A 25,848-nucleotide genomic window follows, 5' to 3' on the forward strand; every position below is an offset into this window, starting at 1 on the left:
ACCCTCATGTACGGTGTGCCAGACAGGAGTTCAGTATAGAAATAAACTCTGCAATACATGCCATTACTTTTTCAAACCAGGTCCCAAAAAGGTGCAGTGTGAAACCTGCTGCTTTCAAAAAGGAAGTGCTTCTTGAAAGTTGAGTGCTTGAACTGGTGCCCGTGTTATGGGGAAATACTAAAAGTAGTCATGCTCAAGTCTAGAATAAACCAAGAGTGAGTAGGAGGTTTTCTGAAAGTCCTTTTGTGGTTCCCTGCTTTGCTGAATGCAACATCTGGATCTTTATAATCCACAAAGACTGACCTCCGCTCCAGAGGAGGGTCTGTGACAGACACTGCTCGAGGATGTAAAGCTGGGGTGGGTATGAATGTGGTAACAGGGATTACACAAAAGTATGGGAGGGGGCGGGGGGAGAATAAAAACTCAAAGCAGTTTCCGTCTCTTGCCCCACAAAGCCTATGAAGTCATTTCTCCAGGCGTGGTCCCCCGAGTAGTGTTGGAGGTAGAGAGGAAGGCAAAGACCCACCCGCTTCGTCTCGGTCTTAGCGACCAGCGCTACAAAAGTTCCTTTGCGGCCACACTGCATGAAGTGCTGTCGTTTCTCACACAGCAGCGCTGCAGCCCCTTTCTTTGCACTAACAAACGCCGCTGTAGCGGTGTACAGCCTACACCCAGCCCGCGGGCACCACGCCCTGCGCAGGTGCCCGTACTCAGCCCGCTATTCCGCACAGCCCGGCGTCGCTGCTGCTGGAGCCCCGCCAGGGGGCGCAGCCGCGCGGGAAGAGGGTTGGCGGGGCCGCCGGGGGGTGAGAGGGGTGGCTGGTGTGGGTCCTCACCTGGTCCTGGTCAACCTCATGCCCGGCTGGCCTCCTCCTTTCCTCCTTCCCTCCTTCCCTCCTTTCCTCCTTTCCTCCTTTCCTCCTTGTCACAGAGCCTCATTCTTGGCCTTTCCTCTGTGGCCAGGGCAGTGGTGAGGTACGCGTTAGGGGTCGCCCGGGTTTTGAGGTTGTGTGGTGCGTATCGGCGGCCGCCACGCGCCCCCACAGCCCAGGGAAGGCGGGGAGAGGGGGAACCCTTCTGCGCATCGCTTCCTCTTGGTAAAGGCCTGAGAAGTGCATGTGTCTGTGAGTGCGTCACCGTTTTGTATTGCCGCCTTTGTTTCTAGGGAAATAATGTTTCTGTAAAGCTCTTCCCGACGCCCTGCCCTGAGAAGCGTACCCTTCCGTGAAGGGTTTTCCCGGCCGCGGACTTTCCTCCTCGTGTGCCTGGTCGGGCGGTGGCAGGGTGCGGTCGGTTGCTCTCCGGGACTTGCTACAAAGTCCAGAACTAGTTAAGACACCGACTAGCTGTAGGGGCGGGAAGGTGGGAGCGGGCGCAGGTGGGCCTTCAGCTCCCGTGGGGCGCTCGGGAGTAGCGCTGACCCTTGCCGCCATCACAGGAGGACGACGGTCGCGCAGGTGTTCGCGCCGAGGGGTGCAAGTTCGGTGCTGAAGGAAAGAGAGAATTCCGCGTGTCGGTGCCAAGGGCACGTTCCTCTTGCTTTTGGCTGTTAGGGTTAAACATGAGTTTTATAATAATAATTAATTTAAACGAATTTGTGGGGCACTTACAGAACAGCCTTTACCAGTTTGCTAAAGCACCTTTTTTTTTTTGGCAATCACAGCCTGAATCCAAGCTCGAATGTGAGTGTGCCCCATGAGTCTCTTAACATGCTGACATGTCATTAATAGTTTTTTGTTTACAGTACTGTTACTTTGTATGGATCTTCTATGTCAGTGTTCAGTCTGTAGCTCAGTATTATTACTGGCTATTGATCCTGAGTTTGGTGTCAGGGGTAGTAGAAGATGGATCTGTCCAGTTCTCAGACTGGAATGTGGTGACCTCTGATGGAAACTTCTGAACAGCTGCTGCTCTGTTCTTACGGATATTTGAATTTGTCTTCCATTTTAAGTGCTCCTTTACATTTAACCGAATTACTTGTGGTTAAAATCAAACATATGTATAAGTGCATTAATGTCTAGTGTTTACAGATGAAAACTGTTGCTCCTTTTAGAGAATTGCAAGGTTTCTTTGTTCATCTGTAGAAAGAACCCTTCTATGACATGCTAGATATTTTTGCATGAAGATGTTGTTAGCCTAGAAATAGTCACTGAAATCATAGTATGTCACCCCCCACACCCCATCACCCCCCCCCCAACACACACACACTGCTGCCACCATATTGCTCACACCACACTGCTGCAACCACCATTGCACCCATGTCACCCCACCCCCCCATCACCCCATCCCACACTGTCACCACATCACCCTACTCCTCTCCCACACCCTGTCACACCCAAACGCTACATCACTCAACACCTGCACCCCACATCACATTACACACACACCACCACCACATCTCACCCACACCCTATCTCACCCACTCCACGGGCACCATACTGTCACATCATATCACATGTAACTTCATGACCAGAGAGCAGCCTCCTGCTCTGAGTCTCAGTGGATTTTGAAGTCTGCAGGTTTGGCTGTTCCTTAGAGGTTGGACCACAGCTTTGTAAAGTGGCTCACAAACTGAGTTGTATAGGTAAAAATGAAATTGGAAGTAATTTGTCCAGAATGTCATGTTCAGGCTTTAGACTTGAACTAATCTGGAGCTTTTGTTTTTCTGTTAAGAAAGCATTCCCTCCAAATAGACTAGGTAGTACTAGGTAGTATTATGTTCCTCCCTAAAATTAGAGCAGTTCTTAAGTTATCAACAGCAGGACACATATTCATGTTATGGCTTTCATGATATTTTCTACAAAATCATATTGAGCTTTTTCCCCCTAAAACCTCATTGATTCATAGACCCATTTTGATACCAAAGCATTTAAAATTGTATATTTTCAAGTTTCTGTGAAAATACTACAGCAAATATACCATGCATGGGTGCTCATCCTTAGCTTGCAGAGCCATGCTAGCCTGTTTGCTAGCATGTAAGCAGTAACAGCATGTTGCACCTTCACACTGGGAAGAGGAAAACCCCATTTTCAAAATCAGCCTGAGTGGGATTGTAAACAGCATAAGTTGTTAAAAGACCAAAGTGATGGTCTCTTGATGAACAAAGATTGCATTTTATTTACTTCTGTATTAATTTAAATTTGGGGGAATCTGCAGCACTGTATGAAATCTGTAAGTTTTTTTTTTTGTTGTTATCATTAATTTGAATTTTCCTCCTGAGCTGCCCTTGAGTTTGGCGTTTGGTAGGTCTGGGATTTTGATCCAAGGGTCCAGGTTTTATCAGGGGATTTTTTTAACTGACTATTTAGACTTGACTTTCTCACCTTCACTGGTTGGTGATCTATGTTAAGCACATGTCAGAAGTTGTTTTCCCTTTAAGTAAAATTTCTAAGTATCTTGAACTGGGTAAATGTTACCTGACAAAGAGTAAACATGGCCATAGGGAAAGATGGGTGGCAAGTTCCTCAGCTCTATGAGTCGTAGTGAATCTCCCTGAAGCAAGAGTGGAAGGTCCCTATCACAAGTTCAGTGAACCCTATCAGACCTATATATGTTGTGTTGTAAAAACCTTATTGCTACTAGGAGGACTGTAGTTTAGTGAGTTTACGTATAATTTATGCACTATTTCATCCATCTTGCATTTGGATTTTGATTGAGCTGCCTCCTGTGAACCTGCTTGCTTCAGATGGAAATACTTTGTCTTCAGCCTCAAAGCTTTTGCTTTCACCCTGTGTGCTTTTTGATTGATTAATCATCAGGGAATGATTGCTAGGGTGATTTTTAAATGTAGTTATTTATGTAAAATTTACATTGTGACATTGTAATTACTTTTCCTTTCAGTTATGTGGAATTTCTTTTTTTGTAAGAAGGCTGAAATACTGTCAGCTCTTGCTCCCCCTTAGTACACATGTGCACCCTCCCCTCGGCCAGCAGCCCTGCTGGAGCCCCTCCTCTGGCTGGAAGAGGGGAGTTGAAATAGCTCCCGCTTTGTGAAGGAAATTTTCTTTCACTGCCTTACTCCGAGGTGCCTTTGAGAGGAGAACTGATGTGGTTTTTGTAACTTCTGGGCTGAGGAGGTCATTTCAATGGCCATGGGGCCGCACACCATCATTTTACTCTGTGCTGTTGTGGCAGGAGCTTCATGGAGTAAGTAGAAGAAACTTTTGCTAAGATTGATCTCTCTCAAATCAAAATACTTCTGCTCAGGAATAGTCTTACCAGTGAAACTTCTGAGATGCTGTGTGTTACAACTTGTAAGCTTGCAGTAATTTCTGTAGAAGCTTTGTCTTGAATTTTCAGTGTAGTGTAGCAATTGTTTTGCTGAGCTTTGGCTGGTACTGGGTAAGTGGGAGGGCAGCTGCCCTGTAAAGGAGTACAGTTAAATAGCGTGTCTTCCTTCAGCATTACTAGGGAAAACAATAGGAACAGTGATACGGTGCCCATCAGTTAATTATCTCACCTGAAAATGAAGTGTTAGTATCGTGTTCTAAAATTGTGCTCCCTTTGATACTTGGCAGATGAAGGATTCTGAGAAGTTGGAATAGATAATGAAATGTCAGTGATGTAGTCCTTTGTTACTCTTGTCAGCTGAAGAGTTGCATGCAGAATGAAAATTACGGAAGAAAAGTAAAAATTTAAAAAGAACAAGCAAAGAGCAGCATCTCTAAATTTAGGCACCTTCACAAAGTTGACCAAATGCCTGATTGTTCAGCATGCTCAGCCCACCACCCTCTGTCTGAGATGAACAGATTTAAAAATTCTGAGCACAGCATTCAGGTATGAACTTGGGAGCAGAGAGAGCTATTAAATCTGGTCCTGGAGAGGCATATTCAACATCTTAAAAATCTGATGTTTAAAAGCAATAGGTGAGCTAGTCAGCCCTTTTCCTACCTGATCCACTTGATGCTTTGGGTTCAGTTACTTCATTGTAATTGAAAAACAGTAGGTCTATTCTGAGCTGCACACACGTTTTCAGTGCTTTTCTATTATCTTAGCTGTCATTGCAGGATCCTTGGAGAGTTTGAATTATGGAGCTTCCTGTTTCACAGAGTGTGTAGGTGAGTAAAACAAGACTGTTTTCAGGTGTTGTATGTGATAAGAAAGGAGGGGTTTGAAAACTTCCTTCTCTTCACCAGGGTTGCTTTGCTCTTAGAAGAGTGATGCTGATATCTAAGGGATGAGCATTCATGGCAGTAGCAGAAAAGTTTCATCAAGTTTTATCAGAAGCAGAGCTGCCTGAAGTTTGAATTCTGTGAGCTTGGATAACTCATAGATGTTAGAGCTAAGCAAACTACTAAACCACTGCAGAACAAACCCCAGCCATGTGTGAGTGTTTGGTTTTTTTCCCCCCAGTTAGCTCCATTCATACTGAAAAGGGTGGACAGGGAGATAAGATACTGAACTGACCTGGAAAGGTTTGGTTGAGTGACTTGACATGTAGTTTGTAACTTACTTTTCCTGTTTAGTTTGCTAGCAGGTTCTTGACTGTGTAAAAAGGTTTTTCAGTATAACAGGAGGGAAAACATGGATATTCTGCTTCCAAGAAAATCTTGCCCTGGCCTCTTACCTATCCACTTAGGTACTGTGGCTTAGAGACCCTTCACTTCTGTGTGGCTTTGTCATTGAACAGTGCTTGAGTGTTGCAGTGCTGCTGAGAGAAAAAGAACTTCTATATTATGGGAGCCAAAGTGGTCATTTTTCCTGGGTATTGTCTTCATCTGAGGGAAAGTATTTTCTTTGACTTTTCCCTCATTTGCACTTCAGTGCTCACAGTTATGAATCCCATGTTCTTTACAGTCTCACATACCCCTGCTACCAAAATGTATGGTATTGATCTTTCAGAGTTAATTCTTGCCACCTGGTCTAGAAGAGAAGGTCCTTTGTTTAGAAGAACACAGAGGCCACGTAGCACACATGAGGATGTCTGACATATTTTCTAGAAGGCAGTGCTGCCCACAGACACTTGCCAAGTCACTCCAGTGTCTTCATACATACAAAGTAATCCTTGTTTTCTTTTTTTTTTTTCTTCCCCAGATCTCTTCAAGCAGGCTTTTGAAACCAAAGTTCTTTACTTCAAAACCATATCATTTAATTTGCCTGCATATGTGTAGTTCACAGCATTGTCATGAAAAGTACTGAATGTATCAGCATCTCTTTTTCATCTTGCTGTTGCAAAGGTCCTGCTTTGCTGCTCTCTGAAATGTGTGAGAAGAACATCATGCTGTAAATGGATTGCATTAGGTTTTTTTGCTCTTGGAGATTAGATTCCTGCCTCAATGGGAATTGTGAGGTTATGTGAATAGGAGAGAGAGGCATTCCTTTCCCCTTCCATACAGGAGCTATTGCTAGCAGGCATGGTGCTTTGAGAAACCCATGTCTTTCAATTGTAAATCCAGGCGCGAAGGGCACATTCTGATTGTTCAGCCCCTTCTTTGGCTGATTTTAGCAGCCAAACAAAAAGTAGGAAAAGAAAAAAATAGGGGGAGTGTGAAGCCTAGTATATTAACCCCCCCTTTAAACAAATTATTTCCTAGGACACAGTGCATCATACTTCCCCAGAAGAGCTAGATACAGCTACAGGTACTCAGCAGTCACCAACACCTTTCTGCAGGGAAGTATTAACAAAAGCAGCGGCATCGCTCTGGAGAGCACAGTGGTCATTGAGGTATTGGGGAGTTGCCAGATGGTTTTGAAAGTAAGTATTGTCACAATCATCTGAGTAATTGGGATGAGCTCACCTGCAACTGTATCATTCTGTGGGATTACTGCTATGTTTATAATATTTTTTTTCCTTGTAATTAAAAGCATCTAAAATTGTGGATCTTATAATCAGGGTTGCAGAATTAATGTGATGTGACACAGCTTCACATTAAATATTTGCCAGTTTTAAAGGGCAGATTAAACAAATCACTATTTTCTTTCCTATGTGGCATGACAGTTTCACTGTTTTGCCACATGAAGTGCAGAACTGTAGGTGAAGCTAGTTCCTTTATTTTTAAGCACTTCTGTATCTGAAGCAGTAGTTTTAAAATAGTGAGCATTTTAAAGAGAACTCGAGAAACTCGCATGCTGTGCTGGATTGGTGCCATTCTGAGCCCAGTGTAAAACTGAATCTTGTGACTCTTCATTGATCTCTCTGTAACAAGAGCAAAAGAGCAATTTCAAATTACATACCTTTTCCTGGGGTGAGTGTGGTTTGACAACTACAGTGCTTTAGGAGAGGGAGCACAGAAAATGAATTTCCTTCATCTACCTTGGTTTTCCTTAAGGAAACAAAGGGGATAATTTATGGGTTCTGTAGAGGGTTGACATGTATGTATACATGAGGCCAGCAAAGAACAGGCTAGTTGTCCCTGTCCTAATACGGTCATATAGATAAAATTAACTGCTTATCAGTTCTGTAATTTTACATGAAAGATGAAAATTTAGGTACTGTCGTCTTTTATTCCTCACAGTATCAGTGTCTGGATTGCCCAGCTTCTATTTCTTTATCCTAAGATTTCCAAAACAACATGTAGTTGAATACTTGTCTTTCTAAAACAAATTTTAAAAGTAGAAGATACTGCAAAAGAGAATTACTAATGAAAACATTACTTGCTCTACTAATAATGAGGCAGAGCTCCACCATTTGTGATTTGCCATTTGAAACAGTTCTTCCTTATCACAACCGGCCAAACTGCAAGTAGTTTTTGCAGTTGCATAAGGAACTTAATGTGCATTCTCTCCTCTGACTTTTGAAGTAGGTGGTTATGGAATGACTACTATATACTAAAAACTTTACCAGGTGTTCTCTCAAGAGTCAAGTTATGATTAGTCATTTTGCTTCTCAGCTGGAGCAGAAAGAATTTATGTTTGTTCAGGCTTACTTTGTCTCAGAGCAGGTGATTGCTTCTGTCTTGAAAATGAAAGAAATAGAGTAGCACCATATAAAATGTATTTAATAGTGAGTGAAACTTTGTGAAAGAGATTTCTGGAAACCATCTTGGATATGCAGTGTGAAGATATGGCCTTTGCAGTTGTGTTGCTTACAATATTGAACCTTTTTTCATAGTCTGTGACATTCTATGAAGGTGTCTGCATGTGATAAGGTTCATGAGTTTCTATAGACAATTATATTTGTTGCTCTATAATCTTTGCTTCTAGGTGCAAGATGTACAGATTAAGAAAAGTCTTATATCCAGCAAGGACCCTCTGAAGGAAATGGACAGGCTAAGGTAGAAAAACTTCTGGTCTGGTTCTTGTTTTTTTGAAGCTATGTGGCTTAACAGCAGCTTGACTGGACAGTCTGTTTCATGCTCTGTTTAGTTTTAGTTGGATGTATTGAATTAAAAAAAAATAAAGCAAGATATGAGCACTGTCTGCAGAATGGGAGGCCATAAAGTGGTTTGTTTGGTTTTTTTTTTTACATAACTTTCATCAGTTTGTATGTAAAAATGTGGAGAGAAGAGAATATTATTCTGGGTGCAAATTATCAGCTGGCTAGCAGTGTGTGTGGATTGCCCACTAGTTCTCTGAGTTGTGGTTGTTGTTGTTAGGCTTGAATTGTAAAGTACATTCAAAAGTTCTTGGTTTGAAGGCTCCTCACAATGCAGGACATGTTGTTTTTTCTTCCAGGATATTTAAATGTCATTTATTTGTCTAATGCCATTTTCTTCCTTTTATATTTTTGCTTCTTGTAGCTCATTCATAACATATGTTGGTATGTTTCCTTCTGACTTGCAAAGAATTAGACTAGTGAAGATGCCTATATGAAAAGGTCTCTTCAAACTGTGGAAGTTTGGTATTTTCTCAGAAAGCTGTTGCTGCTTGTGTCATGAAAAAAAAAAAGAAACAGTTCTGTTGTCTGATTAAGCTCAGCCTTGAACTGAGCTGATTGATTCAATTCAAAGGGTATAAAGAGCAAGTTTGGAGTAAATGCATTGCTTTTTGTATTCGTCAGGAAGAGCTTAGCGTCCCACAGTATGGGTATTGACTGTACAGGCACATATTCTTCTGGGAAGTTCTGTAGGATTTTTGTAGTGATAAGAGCAATCGTGTCTTATTCTTTGCAGGGAAGCTCAAAAACGGGTAGCAAAGAAAACATTCATTGAAGCTTGGCTGTTGAAAATAATTATTCAGACAAGTGAACCTTATTAGCATTTGCCTCAGCCTATTGTGAATATAAACTGGTTTAGCTTGTCCTCTAAACATGCATGTAATTTCCACAAACAGTAGAAAAAGCATCTGCAGTTGCCTAGAAGTTCAGAAACCCTTATCCCATGTGCACACTCTCATCTCCCAGAAAGACTGTATCCAGGTGTTGGTGCAGTAAAAGTTTTTCTCTTACATTGTCTTAGAGGAATAGTTGTGTAGCTCCCTGTATGGGAGCTGACTTGGGATACTATAGAGTTCTTCCTTTGGACAGCTTATTTTTCCCCATTTAGAGGAAGAAATCGTGTTAAAAAGTGATCTCCCGCAGAAGTAAAAGAACGGTGTACACTCAATCTGGTATAGCAAAGGCTATCAGGGAGTGGACTGACAGCAGAGACTACTTTGAGACTGAGCCCAGGTGTGTCCACCTAGCAGAGCAGGAAGATGTGGACTAATTGGAAAAGAGTTTTTCTTGTGTGCACCACAGCTGAAGAAGAATGATAAAGAGTGTATGCCGTTACTTTGTGATTGAGACATGCTTACCTATTATAAAGTCACCCTAAATTATAAAATAGAATGTCTCTCTTACGTTAAACAAAAATTGTTGCCAGGAAGTATTATTACTTGTATAGAATTTACCAGGAGTGGGCTTTACTAAGTGTTACAGTTATGTCAGAGATGCTGTGGTTATCTCGATAGGTTTTGTTTGATTGGCTTGTTTTTAAGTGCTTTTGGGGTCAGGGGGAATTACTGAAGAAGAGAGGCTTGCTATAAAGAATGGAGAATACAGAACAGGACAGTCTCATTGTGGAGGAATGGCTCTGTTCAGAAAATCTGAGTCTAATGTCATAAACTGACTTGCAGCCACTGTTTGAAGCAAAAAACTATAAACTATTTTATTCCAGGGAAATACTAGAACAGCATCCTCTTCATTTTTCTTTCCATCATGGGAAAGTTCTGAAGCTCTGTCCTGTGAGGAGTGAACAGACCTGGGCACTGAACATAAAGCGAGGCATTCTCAGTGTCCTGCAGACATCAGAAGCACCCACTGCTAGTGGAGTCGTTGAAGAGGTGAGGCCGCTGGTGGAGTCATGCTTTAGGGTGCTTTTGCCACTTGCTGACCGGTCAGCAGCCAATGGTGGTTGCCTGCTTGCTTTTTTTAATGAGTGTTATGAAACTATCTGTAATTTGCAGTCTTGGTGAGCATTGGAATCCACTATTTGGGTACCTGAGGAAAAGCTGTGTAATTGCAGAATTTACTAAGGAGTTATACAGCCATGGTTTGTGCTTTCTTTTCTCTGGGGAAAATACAAATTTCATTATTTATGACTATACATCATTACTTTCTTTCATTAATTTCAGGAAACTTTAGGATCAGGCTTCTTGGAGCTGTTTGCAATGTTTTACATTTTTTTTTTTAGTACTTCAGCTCATGATCTACTGTGTTACGCTGCAATGATAGTCCAGAGTATGCTGTCACCTGCGTACTCTTGTATGCAGATCTTGTACCTCTAATGTTTTGAGGAGCAGTCTTTAGGCTGACCTTCAGCATGATGAGCACTGCCTAATTCTCATGCTTTTACTACATATCAGTGCTTAAATAGATGTTCTGCAATGAGGACTGGGAACACCCATTGTAATTACATTTCTTCAGAGTAGAAATGGTCTTCTGAATTAATGCTTTCCTGCAAACCTAGGAAATCTGAAATGAAAAAGGAAATGTCTTTGAATGACCTGATTGAGAGTAATGCAGTGAAGCTAAACAAATCAACAAACCCTGTCTACTATGAAGTTTGAGCAAGGTCTTTAAAATTATTTACCTTTCCATGGCTTTTTTTGGCAGTGTCCTGCAAGGGAGACTTTAGGTCCCTGTTGCATTGGTTACTGGTTACTGCACTGGTTACTAACAGCAAAGCAGTTAGTAACATTGATAGCACATAAATAGCTGCTTGTAGTCTGTATTTGCATGCATACTTCAACATTGTCTGTTTGTTACTAGGTGGATGTTCTGGGAATATGCCCAACCAGGTACCAGCAAGAAGGTCCTGTTCTTGTTAAGACAAAGGACTTAAATCTCTGCTCTCACCGCTATTCGGGTTTCACTTCTGTGCAGTCTGTTGTTCTTCCACATGTGTCAGTAAGTGTTGGGTTATGACTGATTCTTCCACAGAACCTTCTAATTTCTTGGAACAGTGTTGAAAACATTTTTAAGTAGTCACTTGAAGTCATTTGTATTTGCGTGTGTGTGCCCAAACATGAATCCTTAGAAAGACGTGGTGGATATTATTGTCTCTGTAATGCCTGTTATTCACAGAATTTGTTTCTAATGCAAATTTGAATTGTAGTCAATGAACAATAAAAGAAAAAAAGCAAGAGGCTATTAGGCACCTAGATTAAACTCTGTCTTTGAAATGTGTTAGAGTGGTAAACAAAGTGAAGTGTGAAAAAGAGGAATAGAGTGTTGTTATTTGCAGAAACCTTCAGAAAGATAGTTGCTTTTCTAAAAGACAGAGCTTCCTGCTGTTGGTGGCTAATACAGTTAATGTTTGTATCTTGTGCAGTTTTTATTAGGTGAATATTACTTGTTTCTTGTATTGTACTACTGGGTTGTAATTTACCATTTTCTTAGCTCTGCTGACCAAAAAGATTTGCTTAACACTGCTGCTTTGTGAACTGAAATGGATTGAGACCACTTGACACTGAAAATTAGTAGCAGTTGTGTTTCAGTGATGGAAAAATTAGACTGAAAATAAAGAGTGTATTAACCGCCACAGCCTGGGTGCTAAGGTCTAGATAAGAGACTTTGCACTATATCACAGGATTGGAATCCTCTGTGAAGTTGAGAGAGAAAGGATTTGTCATAGATCATCAAGACTTTACCTGAAGTATCTGTTCTTCTCAGTCTGAGCAGCAGATCCTGTCCTCCAGACTGGAATGTGTTCAGAGTGTTAAGGATGGAATCCTGGAGGAAGCCAAATGTGCTGAGTCCAACCTTGTTACGTTGTTTGCTCGGAAGGGCAGTGGGGCGCAGACGCAGACAAAGTCCTCCCTGAAACTCTTTCAGGTGGATACAGAGACGCTGTACAAAAAAGGTAACATGATGTTTCTGCTATTCCTAGAAAAATCTTCAGATTGGGTCTTGCCTGTGAGAACTCTGTGCACCTGGTATTTCCTGTAACTCTTGAGAAAGTGGATGTTTTTACAGTGTGAGCTACAGAGAGCTGCCCCTTCGTTGGGAGTTTGGGCTTGTTAGAAAGAAGCTGGCTTCAACTCTAGGGACTCCAAAAGCAATAGATTTCCTTAATGATCAACTCCTTTTTACTTTGCATACCAAGCCCCCTTGTACACAGAGTATCAGCTTCCCAGTGTTTGTACAAATGAAGTCTAACTAATTCAAATCCTTATGGAACTAAGGATATACCATGTCTGAGAACTGTTTCAGTTTTTCTTCCTTCTTTGCTCTGTGTACTTCTTAAGAGAATGAAGTCAATAGGAGGGCTGCCTGAGGAAAGATTTTAATTTGAACTCTAAATATTGAGAAACATTTTGTATTATTTTTTGTCTGTTACACCTATTGGTGGGTTGTTCTTAAGGAAGAAAATACAGATTTCCAGAACACTTTTTGTTTATAGTTATGCTGACAAAAGATTCTGACAAGATTCTTCTTCAGGAAGAGGTTAACAGTCCAGTCATTTAGGGTTTTTTGTGGCGCTTACATGTTCTGTTGAGTTTTTGGGAGGTTGAAGTGTGGGATGGGAGCCAATGATTAGAAAAAATTGGAAAGGGTGATGAAGTAACAGGGACATTGATGGGAAGTGGGACTTTTTCATTAATATCTTGTTTGTCTTGTTTCTCTGACTTTTTCTTTCAGGTCACACTTGTCTTTAGACCTTTGTTTTGTTGTTCTTAAATTCAGCCTGACTGCAGACGTTCACATTCACCCCTTGGCTTTACAGAGACTAGAGAGATTCTTACATATAAAAGTAAAGGCTCAGAGAGAAGCTGTCCCCTAGCATTTAGAGTTAGCCATAGCAGATGACCAGCAAGCACCAGATACCTGATTTTTCCTTATGTTTTTCAAGTGGACTCCGAGGATCTGTATGTGACCAGCATGCTGTATGAAAGAAAAGAAACTGAGAGGGAAGTGACTGAACGGGAAGTGACTGAACTAGTGTGGAAGCTTTGCTTGGCACATAGTGCGAGTTTTGAGGTAAGCTTTTACACATAACCTCTATTTTCTTTTAAGGCCCTTTGTGGTCTCAGGAGTTCTCCTACACAGGTAAGAGGTGACTAGGAGAGCAGCAATTTTGAGATTCTGAAGCCTTCCATTGTTTAGGGCATTTTAAAATGTGGAATTACAGCAAGATCAAATGCTTTGAAGTGTCTTTTTCCTATATAAGTAGCTGAAAAGAAGGGTCAGAACTTTGTATGTCTGCTGAATATTGGGCTAAAGCAACATGAACTGTATTCTAAATTAACCTGAAAAAAAATTTTCTGAATTTTTGTTTTGCTGTGCAAAAACAAATGAAAAAATGTGCCTAGTTTAGTATCACTGGACAGTTTTGATGCTTAATTGTAAACCCCATTTTCTACAGCTTTATTGTGGGATACTGGCTCTGGTACTGCTGTTGTTTCCATGTTTATTTGAGTTCTGTGATACTTCCATTGCTTTGTCCCCTCCAAACAGTGCATATGAAACCCTTGCCTCTGGGCCTTGGCTGACTGATTCCATGTGGTTCTGATGAGTCCTGGTAGTAACCATCGTGTTTTTCAGGCATGCTGCTTGGGTCCAGAGGGAATCTCTTCTCACCTAAGCCATTTGCATGGTGGTGGAATATTCTAGTCATGTGCAAAATGCAGTGGCTCGATTTGTTTCTATGATGATGATCATTCTGGATGAGAGTTTGCCTCTCTCCTTAGCTCACTTAGGTCTTGTAATTTTTGTTGATATTGGCAGCAGCTGAGTCAGTTAGTATTTGCCACTGTCTTTGAACTGAAGATCCCTGTCTTCTGGGAAATTTGGAGATTATCAAGAGCACCTGTTCTGTACAAGACAGAAGGATCTACACATGCTGCTGTTTAGTCATTACTGACCTAAGATGAGCTGAGAGCAATGACCTAAAAGAGAGAACACTTCATATCTCATTATGCTTCAGATGGAGTGGTTCTTGTTAACAGTGAAGTTCTGATGCAGAATAATGGTGGTGGGGGGAAAGATTTTCAAAATAGAAGAACACACTCATTTAAAGTCATTCATGGACAGGATATCGCTAGAAAACAAGTATGGTCTAATGGGGAAAGCACTGAAATGGGTCTTGGTGCCTCCATGAGTTTGCCACTGGTAAGTTTAGTCAGCTCATTCCTGATACAGTCTCTGTCCTCTGATGTTCTTATCTTGTTAGATTGTTTGTACTTTGGAGCAGGATACAAGTCATGTTAATAAAAACTTCAGACCTAGCCTAGGAGAAGCACTTCATCTTCCTTTGTCTAACTTAAATCCCGTCTGAAAGAACCAGAGTTCTGCCAGTGTCCTCCTTGCGGGGCACACAGATACCGGGAGGCTACAGGTTTTGTGGGGACTAGAGAAGAGCACACTGCTAAATTAAAGTTCTGCAGACCAGTAGTGCCTGCTTAGAAATAAATACATTATGTATATTCCCCTTTCTCTTAGCTGTATCTGTGATTAGTGAGCACACACTGGTGTTTGTGTAACATGGTGTGCGACTTAAGACAAAGGCACGGGATGGAGAAGGACTGCAGTCACACCAACTGAAGCAAACAACTTCAGTTAGCTCTGATGAATTACAACCCTAGCAGTTACTCCCAACTTATTAAATGCTGATTGTTGTCTGAGCTGGTATCATGGACTGACAGAACTGTGGAGAACACAGCAAGTTTGCCTTTCTAGGTGGTGGTATATAGGACAGATTTCTCTCTCTGAGTTACAAGCAAGTCTGCCATCTTTTTTTATCTGTATGCTAGGGAGATTTGGGCTATAGAGAGCTAATAGCCACAAACATAATGATGCAGGCTAATGTAGAATAAAAACAGCCTCTGGGTATGATAATTCTTAATTCTATATGGCTGTTACTGTAACAGCGGTATGCAGTGGCATTTAGGAATAGACTAGGGGGCTGCATGCTGCTTGGAAAACATTGGGGGGAAAAAAAGAAGAAATTACTGCAGTGAACCTGAGACTCTAAATCCAGCTTCTTTTGAACACCCATAATTCAAGTTCTCTGGAGAATGGTAGACGATTTGCCCCAGTAACAGTGGGATGTTACTTGTGTCTCCAAAGAGGCCCACTGGCTTCATGTGTGGGAAATTTGTTTTGTAAATTTCTAAGACTAGCACAAGTGGCTGCTGTCTGTGCCACTGCTTAAAAAAGAGGTGAATTATTCATCATATGCCTGTTCCAGCAGAGGATTTGATTGGTTGTCACTGCTTCAGGGTGTTCCTTCTATGTGACAAGAGATTTCAAAAGGGATCTTTATTATGCCCCATTCCAACTGATAAAATGTCTTTTGGGCCAGGAAAGAAGTTATGGGAATGCTCACAGTGTTGCTTGGGAGACAGCTCCACTGTTAGGCATGTATAGCTTGTTTGTCCCCTTATTGTTTGACTCTGAATGAAGCAAGATTATGCATTTCTTTCAGGACACAAGATGAAGAATAAATGGAAGCGAAAATCCCTAACTCCAGGGAAAACAGTGAAGGGATGAGAAAATGGGGTGGAGACTGTGTAATTTGCAAGGAAGCAAAGTTGTTGTTTAATTTTTGAATGCTATTATGAGACAAGATTGAATTTCAATGCGGATGTGGATTAGCTAATGGACCATTAAGTGAACAAGCTGCATGCTGACAAAGGATGGTCAAAGGGATAGGGAGAAGGGACCCTCACTTGAGAGAAGCTTGAAGGAAGCCTGTCACACAGTTTCTGCTGGGGCCTGCATTTATATTTGGCTGTCTGGATTTTGATGTGGGATTGGTAGCTGTGGTGAAGTGGCTGTGTATGAATGAAGCAGAGTGGGCGAGAATATATTAGATTCACCTTAGCCAACTCCTGTACCCCAGTCTGACCCAAAAGAAATGACCTTTAGGGTATGGTCTCGCCATTTGTTTTCCTCATAAGGCATTCTAATTGCTAGTTACTACCTAGCCAGGTGTTAGGATCTGTATGTTTCTAACTTGTGGGTGCAGGGAGTGTGACACAATATTTCCCAGGTAAGGAAGATGCTTTTTGAAATTTGGCTTATTTTGTCCTGTGACATTGTATGATAATTTAACCAGGAACAGAAGTCTTTGTCTGCTTGGAGTCAGAAAGCCTTAGAAGATAGTACTGGGAATATCCTATTAAGTCATTTAAACCTGGTCTGTGATCAGGAGCAGTTACATCCTTCCTGAAATGGAGGGTGAAATAAAGGGTAACTGGCAAAGTAAGAAAGGAAGTAAGAAAGATCCAATAAGGATCATGAGGAAGGGAAGTTATGCTATTGCAGGGAGAAAGTAGCCATGGCTGTTCAAACAGCAGACTTCAGGGAGAAGGGTGCATCACCTTTATCTGGTTTCATGCTTGGTCTTCAAGGAAATCACTTGTTCTTTAACATATATATATATATAGCTGAAAAGATAAATCACACAGCTGAAAACCAGAAGTTCAATATAGAAGAGACAGTTGTGTAGTTCCTAAATTTACTAGAGAGAAGGCCTCACACTTTCATTGAGAGCATAAATTAGTAGGTTTATTGAACACATTTTCAAAGCAGCCCTCCGTGTGTTTACATAGGCTGATACCTAGCAGGGAAGGTGTCAAGCTTTCAAAGAGTGGTTTGTATGTATCATAAACAGAAACGTTTTTATTGGGAAGCATTTTACTACTTTACCTGCCACTCTAAATCATATCATGTTTATAGTTTTGGAAGAATTTTGTTTTTTTTTAAACTAGAGGTGCAGTAAGTCTGCAGATAGAAGGAAAAGCAAGCTTCTGTGTAGAATAAAAACCAGACTTACTTATGTTTGATTTAGGGGTGGGAATGGGAGCCAAATTTGCATGTAGTTTGTTATTATGATACCACAAATAGAGAAATTGACTATGAGGTTACTGTTTATCTGACAGCTCAATTTCAACGTATCCTACCTTAAAAAGTAAAAACAGCCCACCTGACCAGACAGTTCCATCAAAAGTTCTATTATTAGGAAATAAAACTAGCTGTTTCTCTGCAAAACTTTGCACTGAGTTGTCAGATGCTAGCTCATCTTGTCAGCAGGTGTGAAGCAGAATGAAGCCAGTCTACAGGCTAAAATTACATCACCTGGAAATACATGAGTCTGGAAATTTTATCTGCAGCTGTACTGCTGCCACCAGCTGGTGGCCACCTGAATTCACCAGCAGCTCCTTGTGATAACATCTTGTGAGGCTCCCCAGCTTCCCTAATCACACTGCCCATAGTGTATTTGCACATGTAAAAATACACAAAAGGTCTGTGGTTTACACATGCTTTTGAAGAACTTAACATAAGTTGGCTTGACTGTTACTTGTGTGCTATGTCAGTGGTTCTGGTCATGTGTCAGAACTTGCTGTACAAAGTCAGAGAAGATGATGGCCTTCTCTTCTGCATTGTAACCACAGTGTTGCATTTTGGTTTATTATATATTTGTATGCTAGAGGTGTGCCTAGGTATGCTAGAGTGATTGCTGAGCACTGCTATTTGTGGGACTGACTGACAGCGTAAGTGAAATCTCTTCTCCTTACGTGTCTGCAGCCTGAAAAGAAAAGCAAGAGAGGGTAGGAAGATAGGGGCACAGGGAAGAGAGGAGGTTTTACCCTAAGGTTACATAATGAATCAGTGACAATTCTGGTATAACCCAAAGTCTTTTGCTGTGCTGTGTTCCCTAAAGCCTGTTTCTGCACAACTGTAATACTACATTTCTTCTTGTGCTCTCTTACAGGCTGCAGACCTTTTCATGACTCTTGTGTTCGAGCTTAGACATCTTTCCCTGGAGGCCTTAAAAGCACTATGGCAAAGATCTTCATTTAAATGCAGAGACAACTGGTAAGGACCCTTTAATAACTGCCTTTAAGAAATATATATAGGTTATAAAAGGTTTGTAAATACTTTTCATTAAATTCTTAAATCCATGCTTAATGTTGGATTTAGGTTTGGAGCACTTCAAAGAACAATGTGTATTACAGATACTGTTTAAGTAACAGAAGGATACTATTCTCTTACTGAATGAACATTGTGTATCAAGCAGACTTTCCCAACCCGTGCTAATTCCCACAGACTTCCAGTTTCAAGAGCAATGCAAACAGGAAACTTGATTCATGACTTAGATGGAAATCAGCGCTGCTGCTTTTAAGCATCTACAGCCATTTATCATGAAGAAGCTTCTTTGGATCTGTACCTCAGTGCTCATAATACTCACTGGGGAGAAGAGACAGATGTTAAGGTGGGAGTATGGGCATGGTAAAATCATATCTCTGAAGTAGCTGCCTGATTTCAGTTATTCCAGTCACTGAACTGCAGCTTTAAAGATGAAGGCCCACACTCCTCTGCAGTCTGGCATAGTTCTGTTCTATCGGTTTGAGACTTTCAGAAATACCCACCCAGCACTGTTAAAATCAATACCATTTTTTCCCTCCCTCTGAAATCAGCATTCTGAAAAGTGTAAATAAAGAAACAAGTTTTTTACCCAATTTCAGTACAAAATGGCATCAGCTTGTGTGAAATTAATCTAATGCCATGTTGTAACTATCTTAAACTTCATTCAAAAGAGGGAAGTTTTGTTATGGCTTAGGTTTGTTCTCACCATTTGACAAACAGTCATGCTAATACTCTTCTGTTTTGGAGGGTAGTCTCAACTACTCTGCCTCTTTGTGTATTAACTTCAGGACAAAGTTACTAACTTTAGGAGCTAAAAAGAATCCCAGGCAGACTGCTTAGTCTGATGAAGATCAGGTGCTTTCCTCCACTTTTACCCACATTAGCTTGACTGCTTCCTGATTACTACGAGTGTCCATCCACCAGTATAGGAGGGAGGCTCAGAATAGTTACAGAGGGACTCTTAAGAATGATATTTATATTTGTTTGTCATGCTGGTGTAACCATTCCACTTAGTTAAGGTCTAAAAAAGCACAGGAATTAAGAGCTTTTCAACTCGGTTTTAAATTTTGTTGTTGTTTTTATTGGAGAAATGAAAGGAAAAACTCATGTTAATAAAGAAATGCAATGCTTTAAGGTACCTCAATCTTTTGAAGTCAAACCTGGGATACATTTTGGCTTCATTTTCAGAGAAAGCACCTGAATGTTTTCTTAAAAGCCTGGTGGCAAACAGCTCTTGAAACAATCATAACACTTCTTCACATCTTGGCTAAGGCATATTTCTGTAAGGTCACTAAATCGAAGGATAATACTGATTTCTGTGGAACCTGGTATTTGCTAATCTAGTGGACCTTTATTTTCTTGGAAAGAAGCCCAGCCTCAGTGCATTTGTTTGATTCTTGAGTATTCTGATCATTTTAGATTTGCTGTGTCTTTTTTCATGTGTTGCAGGCAGCCGCTCATAGATGCTCTCCTCTCTTGCACTACAGAGGCATGTATTGTCCTAATAAAAGAAATGATAGCTTCTGGAGAAGTAGAGGAAGACAAAGCAGAATATTTCTTCTGGTCACTTTCATTCATTCCTAAACCCACCTCAGGGATGATTGAATCTCTTGCTGTGAGTGGATGTTGCTTTATATTTTTAAAATTTATATCCATCTAGCTGCTCATGAGTTTTGTATTTTATACTAATAGTCTTTGTCACAGGTTTATAAAAACTCTTACCTGCTCAGCTAATTTTGGTAGTGAAATTACTGCCTATTTTAAACATGATTCCAATTTAGTCCCTTGCAGGCTTTATATTTAGCACCTGGCAACATTTCAGTCCTTTGTATATGCAGCAGTACTGCAGCTTTTGACACCTCTGCCCTGGTGAGGTTGCACCTGGAGTATTGTGTCCAGTTCTGCGGTCCCCAGTTCAAGAGGGACAGGGAACTACTGGAAAGAGTCCAACAGAGGGCTACAACATGGCTGGGGAACTGGAACATCTCTTTCAAGGAGAGGCTGGAACACCTGTGGCTCTTTAGCATGGAAAAGAGAAGACTTAAGAGGGAATTTTGTCAATACTTATAAATATCTAAAGGGTGGAGGTAATGAGAATAGGGCTGGGCTCTTTTCAGTGGTTGCCAGGGGCAGGACAAAGGACAAGAGATACAAACTAGAACACAGGAAGTGTCACTTGAACTTAAGCAAAAACTTCTTTATTTCAACAGTGCTGAAGCAGGCTGCCCAGAGAGGTTGTGGAGTCTCCTTCTCTGGAGACTTTCAAAACCCACATGGACACATTCCTGTGCAACCATATCTAGGCATACCTACATCAGCAGGGAAGCTGAACTAGATGATCTCCAGAGGTCTGTTCCAGCCTCTAGCATTCTGTGATTCTGTGATTTTTCCTTAATTAAGTTGTCAGCAGAATAACGCTGGGTCCATTTTATAGTATGTTTTTTCTTTCGTTGTTCTGCAAGATTTTTACAGTGGAACCTATCATGCTTTTAGAGTCTGAAGTTGAACTTGCTATGTTTTTTTGTGAAGCTGCAGTGTTTTAGGTAATAAAATCATAGATACATAGCTTAAATAGCTCATTAAGAATGGTTTTGGCTTGTGTCCTAATGAAATGTTGATCAGCTGTGAGTATGCAGTATATCACAACCTGCTGTTTCAGTCATACAGACTCTGACCAGCATCACAAAAAACTATCTCTTAGGGTTAGCAGGCTTCCCACAGCATTTGCAGGAAGTGATTAATCTTCAGCTCATTTGGGCTTTGCAAACATTGGTTGAAATGGAGGGATTTTCAACAGTAACAGGCTTGCCTCAGAGGGTACAGAAATTTGGAATTTGCAAGTTCATGAAAGAGAAAAAGTAATTTTCATTCTAAAAATGGTAAACTGCCTGTGATTTAGTAAGCTACCACTACTAAGTGTTGATGTGGGATTTAGAGACACTCTGTACTGGTGAGGGTTTTATTGTATTTTGAGGAACCTGGAAAATATTATAGATTTGTTTTCACACTCCTTCCTAAGCATGTAGGGCATGATTTCTGTTGAAATGAACTGAAGTCTGTATCAGATTGACACTAATTTAGCCCATATGTCCACATGTGGAAGACTTTGCCACTATATCTCTGCAGGATTGTCCTTTTTCGTTTGTGTGTTAAGTCCTTTAAGGGCTGTTTGAAAATGTACATTGTTAAGATTGAATTTTGGTATGTAGATACTTTGATACATTTATTTTGTGGTGTGCTACAGTAATGATAGACATTTCTGAAACACATTGTTCTTCTTGTGCTTGTTTACAGCCTTTGCTGAAGTCACCAGGAGCAAGCCAGAGCTGCTTCTTAGGAATAACTGCTCTGTTACACAGGTTTTGTTCAGCTTACAGCTCCTGTGATGATGTGCCTGCTGTGCAGAGTGTGATGAGAACTCTTAAGAAGTTTTTGAGAGGAAACTGTGCTGTGCAAGATTCAGAAGGACACAGTAAGGTATCATTCATACAGAAGCATATCTTTATGTTTACATTTGCTGCTGAAGAAATATCTTCTGTTGATGATCTACTTAATCAGTTCTTCCATATCATTCTTAGAGATGCCAGTAACAGTGTATCAGATAGCAGCAAGAGCTCAAAAGCTAAGTTTTATCTCATGTCTTTAATTTTCCAGTGTGCAAGCTAAACACACTAGATTCGTATATTTCTTCATATAGTGTGAGCAGTCTTCGCACTTTTAATTCTTATCCCATTTATTGAAAAAGTAATTTTAAAGAACAGATTTTGTGGGTTGGGAGCCTTGAACAAAGTTTTGATCAGGCACTGTGTTGCATTGAAGTACCTAAACTTTAATATAGAGCTTGTCATTGAAATTCATTGACTGCCAGCACTAAAATTTCTGGGTTCTGAATTTGCACAGGTTTCCTTGATGTTTAGTGAGGAAAACTGGTTATATTATGGCATCTGTTGACAAATTATTATCTTGAAGTAGTTACTGTGTCCAGAACTCTGTTGAATCACTACAAGGTCAAAATATCTATGATCAAAAATGACTTGAAAAACTTCTGCAGTACATCCAATCCATGACTTCATCTTTGTCATTGTGATGTAGTTTTTTTGTTTTAAATGCTTCTGTATTCCATCAGGTCTAAGCCAAATTTTACTTACAAGTGCTACATGGCATTGGATATTTGTATGAGTCATCCATATTTGTATGAGTCTTGTCCTCACACTAAAGACAGAATATAGGTGGTACAATAGGGGCTGTAGTAACCCCCCACTAAATAATTTTAAACAGAGAATTTTGCACAGGAAATGTTAATGCAACAGAATTTCGCATACAACTGACAGCATATGGAGAGCTTTTTGTTCTGCCTTGCTTTATATTTACAGATGCAGCTGGTGTTAAAAGCCATTGGAAATGCAGGACTGGCAGCACCTTCGCTAGCTCCTGTTCTGAGCTCGTGTGCTTCCCTGAAGAGTAATCCAGTTGGAATTCGTTTAGCTGCTATCCAGGCCTTCAGGCGTATTCCCTGTTCTGTTAGGGTAAGTGATTTATTGCTAGCAGGAGACTGTTGGCTTCCTGGCACTATCCCAGATTTTTAATTTTCTGAAACAGTTTTGAGACATGCAAGCAAATAAGGAACAAGTGTAAACGTGTCTTCCAGCTGAGCTCTGCTGTTGGAGAGCTTGGTAGGACCACCTGAAGAGCAGACCTATAATATACTATGCTGTAGTTGAGCAAATGCATCCAGTAACTGAGGTAAAGTTTACAATTTCTCATAAAGCTACCTCACTTGGGTGGCATGTGTCTGTGTGGGTTATGGCTGAAAACCTGCAGTACTTTGTTTTTCCTATAGGCTATTCCACTGAGTCATTCTCTGAAATGCTAAGTATTAATTTGAGAAGCTTGTTGTGATTGGCAATACACTGTCATGGTTAGAACATTTTGTCAGAGGTTCAGTAGATGAAAACTCAAAACTTTATTTCACCTGGATAAAAAAAATGGCAAAGCCAGGAGTGCTAGCCTGGGGAAAGCTGGCAGTCCTGCTTCAGAAGAACAAGAGGTTCCAGATGAACGTGCACTTGAAGTGTTTTCTGTAGCTGTTTAAAATGTAATCGCAGCATGGATTAGCATAATCTACTTATTTTGTAGTTAATGAAGCTCAGTGTTGCTGCTTAGACCTGTTGAAAGCATGAAGTCTGTGTGTTGTTATACACCCCATCACTGTCTGTCAAATGAGCTGGCACCCTGGAGGTATTAGAGGTCTCAATTCCTGGCAGTTCACCAAACATCTCACATGGGTTGATACCACGGAAGTATTGAATAGAATAAATTTGTTTCAATCTTATCCTTTGACTAAGATGAGAAGCAGTGATCTTAATGTCCTGTTAACAAAAATGTGGCCATTATTGTTTGTGTATAACCTGTTGCATATGTGTGAAATACAATAGAACAACTCTTACTGTGTTGGAGTATAACTGTCATTACCTGTAGAGCTAGCAAGTGAGGCTTATGTTGCAGACAGTCCTGTATGAATTAGAATATAATAGAATAGAATAAACCAGGTTGGAAGAGACCTTCAAGATAATAGCGTCCAACCCGTCATACAACACCACCTAATCAACTAACCCATGCAACCAAGCACCCTATCAAGTCTCCTCCTGAACACCTCCAATGACGATGACTCCACCACCTCCCTGGGCAGCCCATTCCAACGGGCAGTCACTCTCTCTGTGTAGAATTTCTTCCTAACATCCAGTCTGAACCTCCCCTGGTGCAGCTTGAGACTGTGTCCTCTTGTTCTGGTGCTGGTTGCCTGGGAGAAGAGACCAGCCCCTACCTGCCTACAACCTCCCTTCAGGTAGTCGGTGCAGCATTCAGGTCATCATGACAGTTTGTTCTGGAAATCTGTGGATAAGATGATGTACAGCTATTTGTGTGCATGTTGCATGAAGGCACTTTGTCAGGTGTAAAGCAATATCTATCTCTTGCGGAAAGGAAAACCCACCTGTACCTGAAAGTGCATACATGAGGTGTCTTAGGGGAGTAGATCATAACTATTTTTTTGTTTTGATAAGATAACCTTCTTATCTTTTTCTCCTAGAATGATACATTAGTTCAACTGTACCAGGCAGCCAATGAAGATGTGGAAATAAGGATTGCAGCTTATTATATAGCAATGAAATGTCCCCATGAAGAATTATTTAAACAAGTACAAAGGACTTTGCTAAATGAAACATCCAGTCAAGGTTAGCCAAGCAACTACTGAAGTCTTAAACATTCCTAAATTGTGCTTCAATGTAATGCTTACTTTACATGTATAGTGGTACCAGTCTATATAAATTTTTATTTAATCTTAATGCTTTGTACGTTGTTTTAAAAAAGTTGTTTTTATTACTGCTACATTTTGTATTAGAGTTGTGATATTGGTACTTAGCAGTAGTCAATAAAGAATTGACTGCTCATAGAATTAGTCTTTGTATCAGTTTTTAAAACCGTTTTAATTATTTCTCTAATTCCCAAATGCTTTTCTTTGTTTAATTTAAGTGGGCTCCTTTGTTTGGAGTCATCTCTCTCAGCTCCTGGAGACAGATGATCCATTGAAGGAGCACCTTCGAGATTCTATTCCTGATGAAATCCTTAGCAGAGATTTTGAACGAGAGACATGGAAATACTCCTCATATTCTGATGTCACATTCCACTCAGGTATGTGGAGTTTTAGAACTTAATGCTTTTTAGGATATGGATTATTGAAATTCCCCATGACTTTTCTGGTCCTTTACAGAAAGGACGAGATTTTGTTTTTTTTAACAGGTTTTTATGACACAATAATATCCAGATATGCAAATGTAGGCTTGACTCTGCTCTGACCTTAATGGAATTATATCAGATGTTATTCCAGCAAGCCAGATACCATGCAGCTTTGCCTTTTGTGAGAGAAGAGCATAAGAACCTAAGAAATTTTAGATTATTTTTGTGAAGATCAACTTTTGATTCCTTCCTTAGTAAGCTTCCTTTGCAGCAAAAGGGGACTGGAGTGTATTTTTTAATTATGATTCATATGTTTCCTTGGTATAAGAGAAGATTCAGACAAGTTCCTTCCTGTTTTACTATCTGTTCATCATCTGTTTTTAGCAAAAACACTAGATAATAATTTCAGAGTTAGATTTTGTTCTTTCTGGCCACCTCTTCCAGTGCAATTGTTATGATTTGTATTGTAAATGCTCTTCCTTCAGTGTTAGTCAAATAATAGTTTTTCAGTAGTGTCCATTAATGTATTTGATGTGGATTTAATATTTTATTCACCGTCTTCTCAATGAGCAGAGCTGCAATTTCCCAAAGAGTGGTGAGACTTGCAAAATATGTGAGAATAGCTGGTCTCTAAATGACAGACATCTGATATTTTCTATTGCAGCTGGTTCAGGTGCAAATGTGGAAGCATCTGTGGTCTTTTCTCCTGCATCTTTTCTACCACGATCAGTCATGACAAATTTGACTGTTCATGTTATGGGGCAAGCTATAAATCTGCTTGAGGTAAGTTTATGGATTTGTAGTCATAATAAAACCACCACAACCAAAACAAGACCAAGTACCAGGTGCTGCTCTCTACAACTACCTGAAAGGTGGTTGTA

At 40.5% G+C, this 25,848-nt stretch overlaps 1 protein-coding gene across 1 annotated transcript in view; it reads left to right on the forward strand.

Annotated features, from left to right (window-relative positions):
- Positions 1-4,091: 4,091 nt before the first annotated feature.
- LOC128897188 (uncharacterized) overlaps positions 4,092-25,848 on the forward strand; it is an 84,466-nt gene continuing 62,709 nt past the window's right edge. The window contains exons 1-14 of the mRNA XM_054161252.1: positions 4,092-4,146; positions 6,534-6,694; positions 8,143-8,213; positions 10,035-10,200; positions 11,129-11,266; positions 12,032-12,221; positions 13,212-13,339; positions 18,078-18,181; positions 19,682-19,847; positions 21,527-21,709; positions 22,606-22,758; positions 24,321-24,465; positions 24,764-24,922; positions 25,632-25,750. Coding sequence (XP_054017227.1) covers positions 4,092-4,146; positions 6,534-6,694; positions 8,143-8,213; positions 10,035-10,200; positions 11,129-11,266; positions 12,032-12,221; positions 13,212-13,339; positions 18,078-18,181; positions 19,682-19,847; positions 21,527-21,709; positions 22,606-22,758; positions 24,321-24,465; positions 24,764-24,922; positions 25,632-25,750 — 1,938 coding nt within the window. The remainder of the gene's footprint in view (positions 4,147-6,533; positions 6,695-8,142; positions 8,214-10,034; positions 10,201-11,128; positions 11,267-12,031; positions 12,222-13,211; positions 13,340-18,077; positions 18,182-19,681; positions 19,848-21,526; positions 21,710-22,605; positions 22,759-24,320; positions 24,466-24,763; positions 24,923-25,631; positions 25,751-25,848) is intronic.

The sequence above is a fragment of the Dryobates pubescens genome, chromosome 4, assembly GCF_014839835.1.
Source record: "Dryobates pubescens isolate bDryPub1 chromosome 4, bDryPub1.pri, whole genome shotgun sequence".
NCBI classification, from domain to species: domain Eukaryota; kingdom Metazoa; phylum Chordata; class Aves; order Piciformes; family Picidae; genus Dryobates; species Dryobates pubescens.